At 47.5% G+C, this 15,181-nt stretch overlaps 1 protein-coding gene across 7 annotated transcripts in view; it reads right to left on the bottom strand.

The window, feature by feature from the left end:
- Positions 1-762: 762 nt before the first annotated feature.
- The window catches only part of SIPA1L1 (signal induced proliferation associated 1 like 1), a 398,364-nt gene continuing 383,945 nt past the window's right edge, over positions 763-15,181 (bottom strand). For 5 of the 7 annotated variants that reach the window (XM_046008524.1, XM_046008527.1, XM_046008522.1 and 2 more), the window contains 4 exons: positions 7,179-7,325; positions 5,632-5,746; positions 3,312-3,396; positions 763-2,719 (listed from right to left, as the gene is read on the bottom strand). In XM_046008524.1, coding sequence (XP_045864480.1) covers positions 2,576-2,719; positions 3,312-3,396; positions 5,632-5,746; positions 7,179-7,325 — 491 coding nt within the window. In that variant the 3' untranslated portion in view covers positions 763-2,575. The remainder of the gene's footprint in view (positions 2,720-3,311; positions 3,397-5,631; positions 5,747-7,178; positions 7,326-15,181) is intronic. The other 2 variants (XM_046008528.1, XM_046008526.1) reach the window with 1 other exon arrangement.

The raw sequence follows: 15,181 nt of genomic DNA on the forward strand, positions 1-15,181 counted from the left end.
CCCCCCCCCTCATCAACGTAGGCTAATGGCACCTTCTCCCAGGGACTCCTAACCCTCCTCCAAGCCCTTCAGCAACAATGGAAAAGCCCTTCAAACCAGGTAAGAATCATGGTCTAGACAGACCATGATTTTAGCTTGCTCATCAGATTTATCTCATGGCATCCAGTCTTGCCCTGTCTTTGTAATTCTAGAATTTGTAGGATCATTGAACCAAATAGAAGGAAGGAACTCTGTCAGTTCTCAATTAGCTGCACCAGTGGAGAGGAACACTGATGTGGTAGATTTAAAAAATTTGGTTCCATTTGGCTTTGGAATGCATTATGATTTTTTCAGTAGATTAACTTTTCTAATTACATTTTACACAGCCTGATATTAACAGGCATTTGTATTCTCTGAGCACAGAACATCTAACTCAGATTTGGGTGATGCAGTAGAGGCAGTCCAAAAATGTGCTGGTCTCAGGGAATGACAGTGTTGTTACGGGAAATCCACACATGGATAATGAAGAGGGAACTAATTAGAAAGTGCTCTGTGAATATTAAATTATAAGTAGAGAAGCCAAATTAGGAATTCTTGAGGGACATGTGAACGGAGTAAAAAAAGGTTATTAACATTCTAAGAGGGGTAGAAACTTTGAAGAATCATTTAGTGTTAATGGAGCCTCATGAGAAAATTGGTTGCAAGGAGGGTCAATGAGTTACTGGGTGGTCTTTCAAATCCGAAAACCTCAAGCAATAATACCAAAGCATTTTAAAAGAGCGTTTAAAATGAATTTTATTGTTTGAATTTTACAAGTAGTCTTTAAAGGCTTCAAACAAGATTCTGTTGCAAAACTCTAATAAATAGCTTGCCCCAAGTCCCCAAACAAATGAAAGACAAAATAAAAACTGAACTCAGAAGGATAAGCAAGACTTCAGAATGCTTGGAGGTCAGCGATCTTTCTCATTTACAAAGAGATATCAGGCAATGTAACAATCTCCTTCATACAAGTCAGAGAGAAAGACACAGACAATTGAGATCTTTTACAGAGCACTCCAAAATCTTCCTGTTTCCAGGATGGAAATGTCACCCCCCCCCCCCAAAAGAAAAGAATAATTCCATGGAAAAATCACAATCATGAATGAAACTGTAAAAATCTGGGGGAGGGGGCAGGGGGAGGAGAGAGAAAATCCATCCTGTTTCTTTCAGGGATGGAGGAAGGAGTTGAGATTACTTGGGGCAGGGAGCTTCCGAGCAGATGACATCCCAGAATGTTCCCTACATCAGAGTTGCCACTGAAGGGACACGGGTGGCAGCTTCGTGACATTTTTATGAAGGCAAGAAACAAGGCCCCCGGGGATCCCTGGGTCCCTCAACACTGGTGGGCCTGGTGTGTCCGTCTGCAGGCCTGAGGGCCTTGGGACGATGGCCAGAGGCCCAGGGCAGCTGCATCACTAGACAGGAAAAACAGCACATCAGTCAATTCTGCAGCAGAATCCTCGGGCTGGCCACAAAAGGATTCGGAAAAGGCCGTGCTGGAATTGCACACTGAGACATGCAGGTTTCCAGAGCCCATTCTGTGATCACAGTCGTTGCTCCCAACAAGCGAGTATTAAACAATTTATAACATTCACTTTTCCCTAGACTGGTCAAGTCTTGCTTTGAAGAGAATTAATATGGTAATTTTTGAGTAAGCTAAAAATACAATTTTGCCACATTTTCATCTTTACACATCTCAAACAAAAGCTATACTTTTGACCAAAATGCATACAAGTGAGATTTGAGTCTGGAAGAATTCTGAAAGCCGGTAATGTTTGGAGCCGGGAAGCTGCAGAGGCTGATTCCAGTCGAACCAGACAGAAAGGGTTCTAGCTCTGAGGAGCGCACACGGGGGACCATCTCCAGGGGAGAGGAACTGAGGGGTGGAGTGACGTCACAATGCAGGACAGGAAAGGGGCGTCGCCCGAGGCACTGGCTCTGTCTCCCGCACGGACTTTCGGGTAACCCTGAGCCCGCTGTCCTCCGGAAGGTAGGGACAAAGGGCACTAGCTCATGCACAGGTCATTCAAGGGAGGTGGGCATCTTCTCCAAGCACCTCCCTCCCCAGGCATTTTAGGACAAAGGTAAGGAAATCCCCCTCCCCAAAGAAACCATGTGCAAAAACTTTATTTTCCTAGGAGCAATGACATGGGTCAGGATAACGAGGGAAAGCTTGGGTTACCTGAAATCAGTAAGAGCTCATGGAAATAGAGGCAGAGGGGCCCCAGGCGGCCTAGGCCCACTTGCTTTTTAAAATACGTAACAGATAAAGATATTGTGCAAAAAAATAAAGACATTCACATTTTAGCAGTTAAACTTTTATTTTACTTTTTAAAATTTTTATTTACTTTTTTGTTTTTCTTTTCTACAAAAGGCAGATAATGATTGTTGATCTGCAACTGTTGTGCACTTCCCGAAAGGGGCCAGAGTAGGAAGCTAGGGCGGGCGGGCTGAGAAGGCTCTCGGCGGCATGGCTGAAGGAACGCCAAACCGCACCGGAGAGCCCCCTCCTCCCAGGCCCCCTCCCCCAGCCCGGGCCGGCCCCCCGCAGCCTGCCCTAGCTCATGTCTATGGTATTGAAGACCCATTCCGTGAACTTCTTCAGCTTGTCCGAGGCGTTCTGGGACTCCTCTTGAAGCCTCAGGTTGTCCTCCCGGAGGTGCTGGACTTCTGCCTGCAGGTGGGCTTTGTCTTCCTTTTCCTGGGAGGTGGGGTAGAGGAGGAGAGGGCTGGGACCCAGCAGCTGGAGGGGTGGCTAGGGACCCGCGTGTCCCCTTCACCCACTTCTGTTCTTCATCCTAACACTGTATCCCCAGCCTGACCCTGGGTATCCCGATACTCAAAGTCAGGGGTCAGGTCCCCAGGGCCTCACTACGGTTTATTTTGGAACACGAAGACATTACCGTGTACCTTAATGTCTTCGACGAGGGCGGTCTTAAATTCTGGATGTTGTTTGGTTTTGGACTCTTAATATAGTCAAAACTACATTCCATGTTTTTGGTGTGAAAGCCCGACTGACAGTGAAGATGGGGGGGGTGGGGGTGGGGGGGGTGGGGGGTAGGGAGGCCGAGAGAGGGCTCCGTGGGGCTGTCTGGGGTTCAACAACTTTGCTGCACACGTGACAACGAAGGCCTGCTTGCACGGGGTGTGTTGGTGGGAACCGAGCGCCAAGAAGCTCGTGGACCGTGTGTCCCGAGAAAACGGACAATACCCACGTGTTCTCCCACTAATAGGGATTTGCTCAAGGGCAGTTGGCACGGACCGGGGGCTCTGCTTTGAGAACACGTGTTTACCTTCTTCAGATCTTCCCGGAGCATCTTCAGCATACCTTCCAGCTGGTCCACTTTAGAAGCCAGAGTGGGGGAGGAATCTTTACTGCTGGGGATGAGAAACAAAAGACAGTGTTGGCTGCGTTTGCTGGGCAGCTGTTAATGAGGCTGCTGTCTCTGTAAGTGGTTTCTTAATGTCAAATTTCTCAGTACGGTGACCCAATGTGCATTTTCACTTTAAAAAAGAAAATGGTCATTTTAACAAAAGGAAACGCAAGGGTGAATGGCAGCCCATCAGTAGCTTCCTCTGTTAAAGATGCTGGTCTTCTCGACAAAAGAATACAGGACAGTAAGTGAAAATCGTCTGTTTCGCAGCAGGAGAGGTACTTTCTGGAAGGCACAAATGTCAAGCAGTGCAGTGTTTCCTATTCTCTTTAGTGGCTGAAAGAAGGAGAGAGCCACTCCTCTGGGGGCAGAAGGGCTGAGGTCAGCCCCACCTTGGGGCGACCGGGAGAAGGTAGGTCTCTGTCCCCAGAAAACAGTCTGTGGTTACTCATCCACGTGCAGCTAACTTATCATGCTCCTGTCTCCAAAGCTTGTCTAAATATCTTAAAATATTTAAAAAAAAATCAAAAGCTCATCCATCCAACCTTAATGTCTCCTTTGCTATTATGATCTGCAAACTAGGCCCTCCAGTTTCTTTCTCCCAATGTATAGCTGGTAATGCCACGCTCGTGGAATACCGAAGGCCCCCAGGGAGCTAGTGGCTGACAAGGCCACCCAACTGGCTGGACAGAAGGCCCCCGTCAGCCGTTCTTCGTCCCGCTCCTGCCTACCTGAAGTCAGGTCCAAGTGAGCTCTAGCCGGATCCACCACCTCAGAGTCCACAACCCACAAGCTAAAGCCTTCCACTGGGAGAACGTGCAGCTGCCTCTCCCCAGAGGCCAAAAGGGAAGACACCGCTAGACCGGGGTTCTGGAGCCCCAGACGCAAAGGCAGTATGTACTGGAGCTGTGTTGCTGTCTCCTGCTCATTCTGGACCCACAGGCCCCAGAGGCCGAACTCACAGTGGCACGAGTGTCTCAAGGCTGTAAATAAACGAAATGATAAGGAGCTCCAAACCTCTAAGAGGGGACACCCCATAAAAACGCGTAGCAGCCTGTCTTGACTTCTGAAGGTTTTCAGAGTGAATTAGGTGCCTGCGGAGGCTCGGGTTTTTAGAAACCCATTCAACTCCATCTGTTCACCGAACAGACGTGCCCGGCACCACCCTCCTCTTCGGGTTCTGCGAAGACTGAAGAACTCGCTGCCCGATAATCCTTCCGCAGGAACACGGGCTTGTTCACTCAGACTTCTCCTGCTCGGAGCGCCCATCCTAAGGTACATTCTGGGTTCACTGTGCCTTGACGCTCTATTTTGTTTTTTTCTTTTTAAAGTTCTCAGCAGCCAAAGTAACTGCCGTTCTCCCTCCCAAGATGCCTCAGCGATCAGAGCGAAGGCAGCACCTGTCCCTGACCCCTGACAAGCCACCCCGACTCTTCTGCTTTCCCTGTGCAGAGCATCTCCTTACACACTTGATCGGCGAAGTCTTCACGAACAGTCCACGGCTCTTTGAACAACCTTGATAACCTCACTTTCCCTGTTGTCGCCTGTCTCCTAGATACCTGGATTCTTAACCATCCTCAAAAGGTTGTAAAAGGAGCGATTTCAAGCCGCTGACCTCATCCTGCATCAGGGAGCGCCCACGACGTGCACCACGCGGCCCATCGCATGCTTTCCCACAGAGTCCGAGCACGCAACTCCCCAACGGCCTCACTGCTTGAAATCAGACAGTGGATCCACCTCGGCACAGTTCAACAAAAGTCAAAATCCCTGCTCTTAACTACTCAGGAAACCTTCTGGGCCTCAGTTTGCACTTGCCTTCCATGTCCTCTCGAATCTTCCCTCTCCTGGAGACCCGGATCTAACGTCGATCTGAAGCAGCACGGGGAGGGGGGCGCTAAGATGGGGGCAATGGACAAGTACAACCAACTGACAACAGGGGGAGGCACCCCAAAACTGGGCTCGAGGATGCCAGGTACGTGCTTTTCCTCCCCTGAGGTGATCAGTCCTGAGAGCATAAATGTAGTAAGGCCTCAATGAATTATAAATATTCATGATTATGACTAAGTCATCAAGAACAGTTTAATTACGTTTACCGTTTCAGTTACAGAGTATTCTAAGATGTGAGGGTGTCTGGCCCTGTGGTGGTGAGCTCCGGTCAGCTAATGCCTGCGGCCTCCATCTCCTCCCCACGCCTGCCGTCACGACAGCTGGGGACACACGGTGCAGAGCGGTGACTAACCTGCTGTAGGACTTCATCTGGGCCAGAGCCTGCTCCTCGAGCTGGTCACTGTTGGATGCGGCACTCAAGGGCCGGTGGCCTTCGTCAGTAGCAGCAAAGAAGGAGGCTCTTTGGACTGGAAGGGAGAGGAGAAGACGTTCACTATTTCGGAGCCACATCCCGGGCCGGGTCTGTCAAAGGTCAACAACTAGCCTATACCGACGGTCACATCTAATCAACATGTGGGGATACATCAGGAGCCTTCTCTCCTGACCCTGGAGGAGAAAACCACTGTTCCAGCTATAGGACAGGAGCGGTAGAAGATCCCTTCTGAAAACCCGGGCTGTGAATCCATTTGTAGTCTTCTTTTTCTTATCATCAAGTAGCATTCTATGACATGTTTCCCTGGAAACAGGCATTGTGCCAGATTTCCAGACCAAGGCTTTTCCCACTCAGTGATGGTATCAAATGCACTTCCAGAAGTAGGTTTTCCACAAGATTCCTGGCTACCTTGGTGGGTTTTAGCCAAAGTCCAACCATATGTGTTTTTTAAAATTTACCCAACCTAAAACTTGAGCCAAGAAAACACCATCCAATTTTCAAAACCTCTCATTAAAAACACAAAACTACCACCATCTCCTAGAAGGGAGAGTGACCAATAAATTGAAACTTACAGTCCTGTCAGTGCTGGGGACCTGCCAGCAGCCAGCACGGGGCTACCTGTGGCCGACTTCACTGTCACCTCATCAAGTTCTGAAAACGACAGCTTGATGGACTAGCTACTTTCAATTCTTCAGACATAAGCCACACCCCCCCAAACAACAAAACAAAAAACCCCCAGCCCTAAACCAGTCATCTGTTGTCTTTGTTTTCTAAAGAACATTTTAGCACCAAAGAATCTGGAATGATGACCACAGAGTGAAGTCAGTCAATTCAAAAGGGCGTCTGCCAACCTCACGTCCACATACACGGGCAGCACGACACTCCTGTTCCTTCCGTGCCGGCACGCCAGCACCCGTGGGAGGGCCCGCGTCCGAGAAGCGCAGAGACAGCGGGTTGGCACAGGATCAGTGTGGACCGAGAACATGCTGCCAGAGTCAGGAGAGGTGAATGGGAAACACAAAGGGATTACCCAACATTTGTTAAGGCTGGGGCAGGGCCAAGTGGGACAAGCATCCCTAACAGATCCAAGGGTGCACTTCGCAATGACGTCCTCACCACGTGGTCGAAGACTCTCTCTGCATAGGTGTTCTTTTCAGCCAAGTGACAGCTGGGATTCCCCCACTCCCTGCCCTTCCTGTGTGTGTGGGGAGGGGAGACAGCCATGCTACAAAATCCTCTGTAGAGGAAATGTCAGGCTGCATCAGATTAAATCATACAGCGTGTGCCCCACTGAGTGCTCGCTAACCGTTCGCTCAACGAGTTTCCAGCTGGAAGCGCGTGCCCCCGTGCAGTCAGTGTGTGCAAAACAGCAGAGTGGACAGAGACTGACCAGAGCCTCACACCCCGCAAAACTCAGCATGGCCTCGCTGCCCTGCGCGTCCTGCCTGGATGGTCTGCGGACTCACCCTCATAGGCCTTGGCCGCATCCACCAGGTTGGACCAATCTAAATCCGCAGCCGCATCGGGCAGGGGCATCAGGCCAGGGTCGGGCATGGGAGGCCTTCGGGTCTCCTGGACGTCCGTGAGGGAGCTGTCTGAGGCTGAAAACTCTCCTGCGACAGAGAAGAGAGATGAGATCCTTCTCATGCCTGCTGGAGAACCGCTCGAGATCTTACCCAGGCAGGGTGACCTAGAACCAGTTTCTCGTCCTGCAGATCGTCAGGGGCTTTTTTTTTTTGGGAAATTTTTAATAAAATTTTTTTTAAAATTTATTTTCAGCATAACAGTACTCATTGTTTTTGCACCACACCCAGTGCTCCATGCAGTACGTGCCCTCCCTATTACCTACCACCTGGTTCCTCAACCTCCCACCCCCCCCCCCGCCCCTTCAAAACCCTCTGGTTGTTTTTCAGAGTCCATAGTCTCTCATGGTTCATCTCCCCTTCCAATTTCCCACAACTCCCTTCTCCTTTCCATCTCCCCATGTCCTCCATGTTCTTTGTTATGCTCCACAAATAAGTGAAACCATATGATACTTGACTCTCTCTGCTTGACTTATTTTGCTCAGCATAATCTCTTCCAGTCCCGTCCATGTTGCTACAAAAGTTGGGTATTCATCCTTTCTGATGGAGGCATAATACTCCATCGTGTATATGGACCACATCTTCCTTATCCATTCATCCGTTGAAGGGCATCTTGGTTCTTTCCACAGTTTGGCAACCGTGGCCATTGCTGCTATAAACATTGGAGTACAGATGGCCCTTCTTTTCACTACATCTGTATCTTTGGGGTAAATACCCAGCAGTGCAATTGCAGGGTCATAGGGAAGCTCTATTCTTAATTTCTTCAGGAATCTCCACACTGTTCTCCAAAGTGGCTGCACTAACTTGCATTCCCACCCACAGTGTAAGAGGGTTCCCCTTTCTCCACATCCTCTCCAACACACGTTGTTTCCTGTCTTGCTAATTTTGGCCATTCTAACTGGTGTCAGGTGGTATCTCAATGTGGTTTTAATTTGAATCTCCCTGATGGCTAGTGATGATGAGCATTTTTTCATGTGTCTGATAGCCACTTGTATGTCTTCATTGGAGAAGTGTCTGTTCATATCTTTTGCCCATTTTTTGATATGATTATCTGTTTTGTGTGTGTTGAGTTTGAGGAGTTCTTTATAGATCCTGGATATCAACCTTTTGTCTGTACTGTCATTTGCAAATATCTTCTCCCATTCCGTGGGTTGCCTCTTTGTTTTGTTGACTGTTTCCTTTGCTGTGCAGAAGCTTTTGATCTTGATGAAGTCGTCAGGGGCTCTTCTAAAGCAGACGTGAACTAGGAACTGGCTTCTTCCAGTCTTAACTCATTGCCTAATCGTCTCTCACTGTTTCAGCTCTAGTAGTGTGAGGCCCAGAAAAGTTAGTTTTGCCCTGAGACAGATGTCTGCTTCTGGGGGAGCTGTCTATCTACAGAGAGGGGGGAGACACGTCCTCCTTTCTGTTTTTTTTTCCCCAGAGTCAAGGATTCAGACTAGGACAACAAGGCCTGTTTCAAAAGCCAGACCGGAGAAGCTTGTTGATCCCTGTTCTGGGGCAGAATACTGGACTCGGCCCTGGGACCTGACCACCTGCCTGTGGACTCCCCGTCCCCGGGGACTGGCCCGCTGGTTTCCGCAGCGGATGTGTCTGCAGGCTGATGTGGGGAGCAAATCAGATTGCATGAGAGTGCTCAATTACCCGAATGGAGTTACTATAGGCAGGTGATTTTAGGATTGGTGTTGGCATTCTCTCCTTCCCAAGGACAGAAGAAGCAACTCTTGGGATCAGTTTTGGATCATAGCAGTCCAATAGCATGAGCTGCTTTAAGGTAACAATTTTAAAAACACAAACATGAAGTCATCGTGACGACGAGCCTTTGCTCGGCCTTTGCTTGGCCTGGGGCATAGAAGAGTGGGTGCAGGGAGCCCCCCGCCATCCAAGCGCAAGCTGCTACCGTTGAAGTTCACGTAGGCAGAGAACAGAGTGCAGGGCTGCGGGGCTCATGATACACAGATGCTCTCAGTGGGGCAGAGGCAAGGGCAGAGGGTGCGACTCCTGGAGAAGGGCCGCTGGGACTGTAACAGTGAAAATCCACGCCACCGCAAGCTCAAATCTCAGTTAAAATTGCTGAGTGACTCCAGAAACACCTGTTTACAAGGAGTTAAAAAGTTTCCCCAATGACGATAGCCTGGTAAACCAAAGTATGTTTAGTGCTTGTTTTCCCTTTCAAATGGCAGAAAGAACCGCTCTGAAGTACAGCTGCTAGTTATTAATGTGCTTAAATTAGCAAAATGATGAGTAAATGGAAATCAACAAATACTGCCAGATATTAAATGCTCTGATCTATTTAAACATGCTCCCACCAAGGGTAAGTAGGTGGAACAGACAATTCTGCATGTCACTCACAACCCTTCTCCCCTTTTATCTCTGGCACCCACATTTCCACATGTACAAAAGAACTTGCTCCTCCCCATTGCCCAGTCACTGAAAAGGCCAGGGCTGAGGCATCGGCCCAACAAGGGCTGCTCCGTTTAGGAGATGGGGTCACCGTGCTGCCTGACTTTCAGGAAAGCAAGAAGCTCACAGAGGGCAGCCCATTCCCTGCCTTCCGTGGCTGGATAGCGTCTGTATGTGCAATTTCCAGGTTGCTCTCTCAGAACGAAAACCTCTAGAAGACAAGGTCTGCTCTGACGGGACACATGCAGACATGCCTTCACAAAGGGTTTACTGCTGCAGGAGCAATGGAACTCAGGGGAGAGTGGCCCCAATGTGGAGACACAAGGGGAGAAAAGGTTAGGGCCTGTTTGGTCACTACCAGGAAGTTTTTTCCAGAGTCTAGATGGTAAAAAGTGGTCATTTCATGTGTCAACTTTGGAGGGTAACCTCGTGAAGAAAAGAGAGGCCATATTCCAGCTGTCATCAGATGGTGGGGGAGCAGGGGGAAGCTGGCATGCTCCCCAAGGGATGCTACCATCGGGGAGAAGGGGAGCAGTGAGCAGGACAGAGGTGGTCGAGGGGCACGCACAAGTGTGGGCTAAGAGCTCGTGTGGGATGTGGGGAGAAAGCAAATGAGGCAAGCAAGAGATTCAAAGAAAATATTGCTCCAGAGAAGCAGCAGGAAGGAAAAGTAACATGGGTCTGAGTGGAAGCAGAATGCCCGGAAGGAGAAAGGCCAGATGGGAGACCGGGTACAGCACATCTAATGAACAAGCAGGACCCCAGGCTTCATAACCCGTGCCGGTGCCGGCTGAGCTAGGTCACAGTGGGGGAAGGTGGGTGCAGAACTTCGGAATGGAGGTGGACAGAGGAGAAAGGAAAAGAACAAATGTAAACCACAGTCTCAGAATATGGTCTTTCATAAAAGAAAGCAGTCACAGAGAAGGCATTTATGAACCAAAGGCAAGAACATGGAGGTACCTGGCATCAATACGTCTTTCCCTAGACGAATACTTGGTTGTTCGCTGAATGAATGAGTCAACCAACGACTGGCTGATACTACAGGCAATACCCTCAGAGGCTAGCGAAGACAGAGCAATGGCAAATCTGGGTTCCTATGGTGGCTGGAGGGGTCCAATGGATACAAGTCTCCAAAAAATAATTTAATTTTAGTCAAATGTGTCCAATTGCAGTAGCAGATAGGAGTTTGGTAAGAATATAATCTCCAAACTACACCTTTGTATCAAATTTCAGCAGGTCTTGGGTAAGGTCTGAAAATCTGTTTTTAGCAAGCATGCTTGGAGAGGGTTGGTACGTGCACTTGGTGTCCTAGTACTTATGGCTGCCACCCAAGGGATGCCCCTTGATTGCCTGGCTCTGGGGGCCATGGGGGGACCTGCAATCCTGGGCCCCATGGGACTTTAACAATCGAAGGGACAGTTCTTGATGGGCTACCACCTGTAGGGCACTGCACAGAATGCAGACTGAAACAAGCTCCAGTCTTTCTGCTTATTCCATAGCTTTGGCCTAGGGCAGGCATCAGGTCTGGCCCATGGCAGTGCTCATGGGGCACAGAGGCCAGCCAGTGCATGCTATCCTTGTGCCTGCCCTCTGCCTTCCTCGGGCTCACTGTTATCTCTCAGAAAGGAACTTATACACTCACTTAGTACCCCAGTTTTTAGGACTGCCACCTAGGAGACACTCTGAAATCACCAGGCTCTGATGGCCAGTGGGGCTTACAGTTATGGTCCAATAAGACTGTATATTTTCATACTTTAAGAGCTGCTGCCAGTGGGTCTGGCTTTTAATCACCTACAAATCTAGGTGCTGACTGAGATCTTCCCCTTTAGGACACTGGTCTTGGCAGACCGCCAACTACTGGGGTCTATTAAAAATGAAACAGGCTGGGGCGCCTGGGTGGCTCAGTGGGTTAAGCCTCTGCCTTCGGCTCAGGTGTGATCTCAGGGTCCTGGAATCGAGCCCCGCATCGGGCTCTCCGCTCAGCAGGGAACCTGCTTCCCCCTCTCTCTCTGCCTGCCTCTCTACCTACTTGTGATTTCTCTCTCTGTCAAATAAATAAATAAAATATTAAAAAAAAAAAAAGAAACAGGCTGTTTGGACCATCACAAAGGTTTGAGAGACCAGAAAGAGCTAGGTCTGGGTTGAAGGATAAGGTTCATCTCCCAAATAAGGCTACTCTTTCAAGAGTGGGAGAGGTGCCTGTCTTATCTAACACAGAGACTGACACAAGGAGCCCAGCAAAATGAGGAGACAGAGAAGTAGGTAATGAACAAAACAAGATAAAACCACAGAAAAAAATCCTTACTGAAAGGAAGATGAGTAATCTGCCTGAAGAGTTCAAGGTAGTAGACATAAAGATGCTCGCTGAACTTGGGAGAAGAGTGAACATACTGAGAGCTTTGACAAAAAGAAAACATAAGGAAATATCAAGTAGAAGTCACAGAGCCAAAGAATACAATAACTGAACTAAAAAATATACTTAGAGGGGTTCAACAGCAGATTAGATGAAGCAGAAGAAAGGATCGGTGAATTCAAAGACAAGGCAATGAAACTCATCCAATCAGAGCAGCAAAGAGAAAAAAAGAATGAAAAGGAGTGAAAACCGCTTGTGAGACCTATAGGACAATATTAGGCAGACCAACATTTGCATTATAGGGATCCCAGAAGAGGAGAGAGAAAACTTCCCTAACCTATGGATCCAGGAAGACCAGAGTTCCAGACAAGATGAATATAAAAAGACGCACACCAAGACCCATTATAATTAAAGTCTCCAAAGTTAGACAAGAACATCTTAAACACAGCAAGAGAAAAACAAGTTGGTAGGTACAAATGAACCCCCATACGACTTTTAACAGGAACTTTCCAGGCCAGAAGGGAGTGGCTGAAAGAAAAAAAAAAAAACAAAAAACTGCCAACCAAGAATCCTCTACCCAACAAGGTTGTCCTCCAGAATTGAAGGTGAGATAAAGTTTTCCAGACAAACGAAGCTGAAGGAGGGGTGCCTGGATGGCTCGGTTAGCTAAGCATCCAACTCTTGATTTCAGCTCAGGTCATGATCTCAGAGTCCTGGGATTGAGTCCTGCGTTGGACTCCCCACTCAGCAGGGAGTCTGCTTGTCACCTTCTCTCTCTACCTCTCCCCCTGCTTGTGCTCTTACTCTAAAATAAATGAATCTTTAAGAAAAAAAATCTAAAAGAGTCTAACACAACTAGAATGGCCTTACTGGAAATGTCAAAGGGATGTCTTCAAGCTGAAAAGAAGGTGTGCTAATTAGTAAGAAGAAAATATAAAAGTATCAGTCTTAATGGAAAAAGTAAGCATATAGTGCAGGCAGTAGTAAATTAATTACAAGGCTAGTAAGAAAGTTAGAAGCAAACATAATAAAAATAATTATTTTACAGTTGGCCCCTGAGCAACACAGATTTGAACTGCATGGGTCCTATAAATATTTCGGAAAAATTTTTGAAGATCTGCAACAATTTCAAAAACTTGCAGACAAACTACACAGCTTAGAAATATATATTAAAAAAGGATATCCTGAATGCCAAATACATATATAAATCTATTATAGAAAGTTAAAACTTTCCAAAACTCACACATACTGTACAGGGCACCACTCACAATTGAGAGAAATGTGTACAACGATGCGGTATTACATCATAATTGCACAAAATTCACTATGGACATACTGTGCACTGTTATAGTAATGCTGGAGCCACCTCCTGTTGCTACTGCAGTGAGGCCTGGTGTTCAAAGCAGCCACATAAAATGCACGTGAGACTGATCATCTCTGCATGAGCAGTTCCTCTCTCCAGTGAACTGGGTATCACAGCAAAAACTGGTCTCCATTTTCACCTACTTTTCGTTGTTTTTAGTGCAACACAATAAACCCTGCATAATGCCAGGGGACCCATCTGAAGTGCTACTAGCGATGCTGGAAGTGTTCCCCAAAAGCAGAAAAGACATGAAATAACACAAAAAAGTTGAACTGCTTGACATGGATCCCAGATTGAGGTCTGCAGCTGTGGTTGCCTGCCATTTCAAGGTAAATGAATCTAGCATAAGGACCATTGTGAAAAAAAGAAGAGGAAATTCATGAAGCTGTCACCAGAGCAGTGCCACAAGGCACAAAAACCTGGTACTTTTTGTCAAATACCCTTTTATCTCCTATTGAAAATGCAGCTTTCAGGGGGGTGTAGGGCAGCTAATAAGAAAGGCATTCCTGCAGACTCTAATATGATTCAAGAAAAAGCAAAGTCATTATATGACGACTCAAAGGAAACGGAAGGTGAAAGATCGAAAGCTACAGAATTTAATGCCAACAAAGAATGGTTTGATAATTTTAGAAAGAGGTTTGGTTTTAAAAATGTCAAGATAACAGGAGAAGCAGCTTTTGCCAACCAAGAGGCAGCAGATGAATTCCCAGACACCATTAAGAAAATCACTGAGGAGAAAGGATATCTGCCTGAACAGGTTTTTAATGCAGACAAAAGTGCCCTGTTCTAGAATAATATGTCACAAAAGGCATTTATTATTTAATCCATATGAAGAGAAGTGAGCAGCAGGATTTAAGGCAGAAAGGGACAGACCACTGTTCTGTGCAAATGCAGTTTAGTTTAAGATCAGAGCTGCCCTTTTCTATAAACCTACCAACCCTGAGTCTTGAAACAATACCAGCTGTCAGACTTTTTGGTTGTACAAGAAGGCCTGGACAATGAAGACACTTTTTCTGGATTGGTTCCATTGCTGCTTTGTCCCTGAAGTCAGAAAGTACCTTGCCAGCAAGAGATTGCCTTCTAATGTACTTTAGATATTGGACAATGCCCTTGCCACCCAGAACCCCATGACAGGGCGCCTGGGTGGCTCAGTGGGTTAAGCCACTGCCTTTGGCTCAGGTCATGATCTCAGGGTCCTGGGATCAAGTCCCGCATCGGGCGCTCTGCTCAGCAGGGAGTCTGCTTCCCTCTCTCTCTCTCTGCCTGCCTCTCTGTCTACTTGTGATCTCTGTCTGTCAAATAAATAAATAAAATCTTAAAAAAAAAAAAAGAACCCCATGAGTTGGTGTTGAAGTTGTCTGCTTGCCCCCAAACACATCTCCAATTCAGCCCCCAGATCAAGGGGTCATCAGAACCTTTAAGGATGATTACACACAATCATCTTCTTCTTTTTAACCTACTGCCAGGTGCCCTAATCATCATCTTCTTTTTAAAAAGATTTTATTTGTCAGAGAGTGGTGCACAAGCAGGGGGAGCAGCAGGCAGAAGCAGACTGCCCACTGGGCAAGGAGCCTGATCCAGGATTTGATCCCAGGAATCTGGGATCATGACCAGAGCTGATGGCAGATGCTTAACTGACTGAGCCACCCAGGCCTCCCTACACACAGCAGTCTGTGAAAAGGACTGTCAACACTATGGAAGGGAATTGTGATAGACAGAACATCATGAAATTCTGGAATGGCTGTACCATCAAAGATGCCACCATGA

The sequence above is a fragment of the Meles meles genome, chromosome 6 (assembly GCF_922984935.1).
Source record: "Meles meles chromosome 6, mMelMel3.1 paternal haplotype, whole genome shotgun sequence".
In the NCBI taxonomy this organism is placed as follows: Eukaryota; Metazoa; Chordata; class Mammalia; order Carnivora; family Mustelidae; genus Meles; species Meles meles.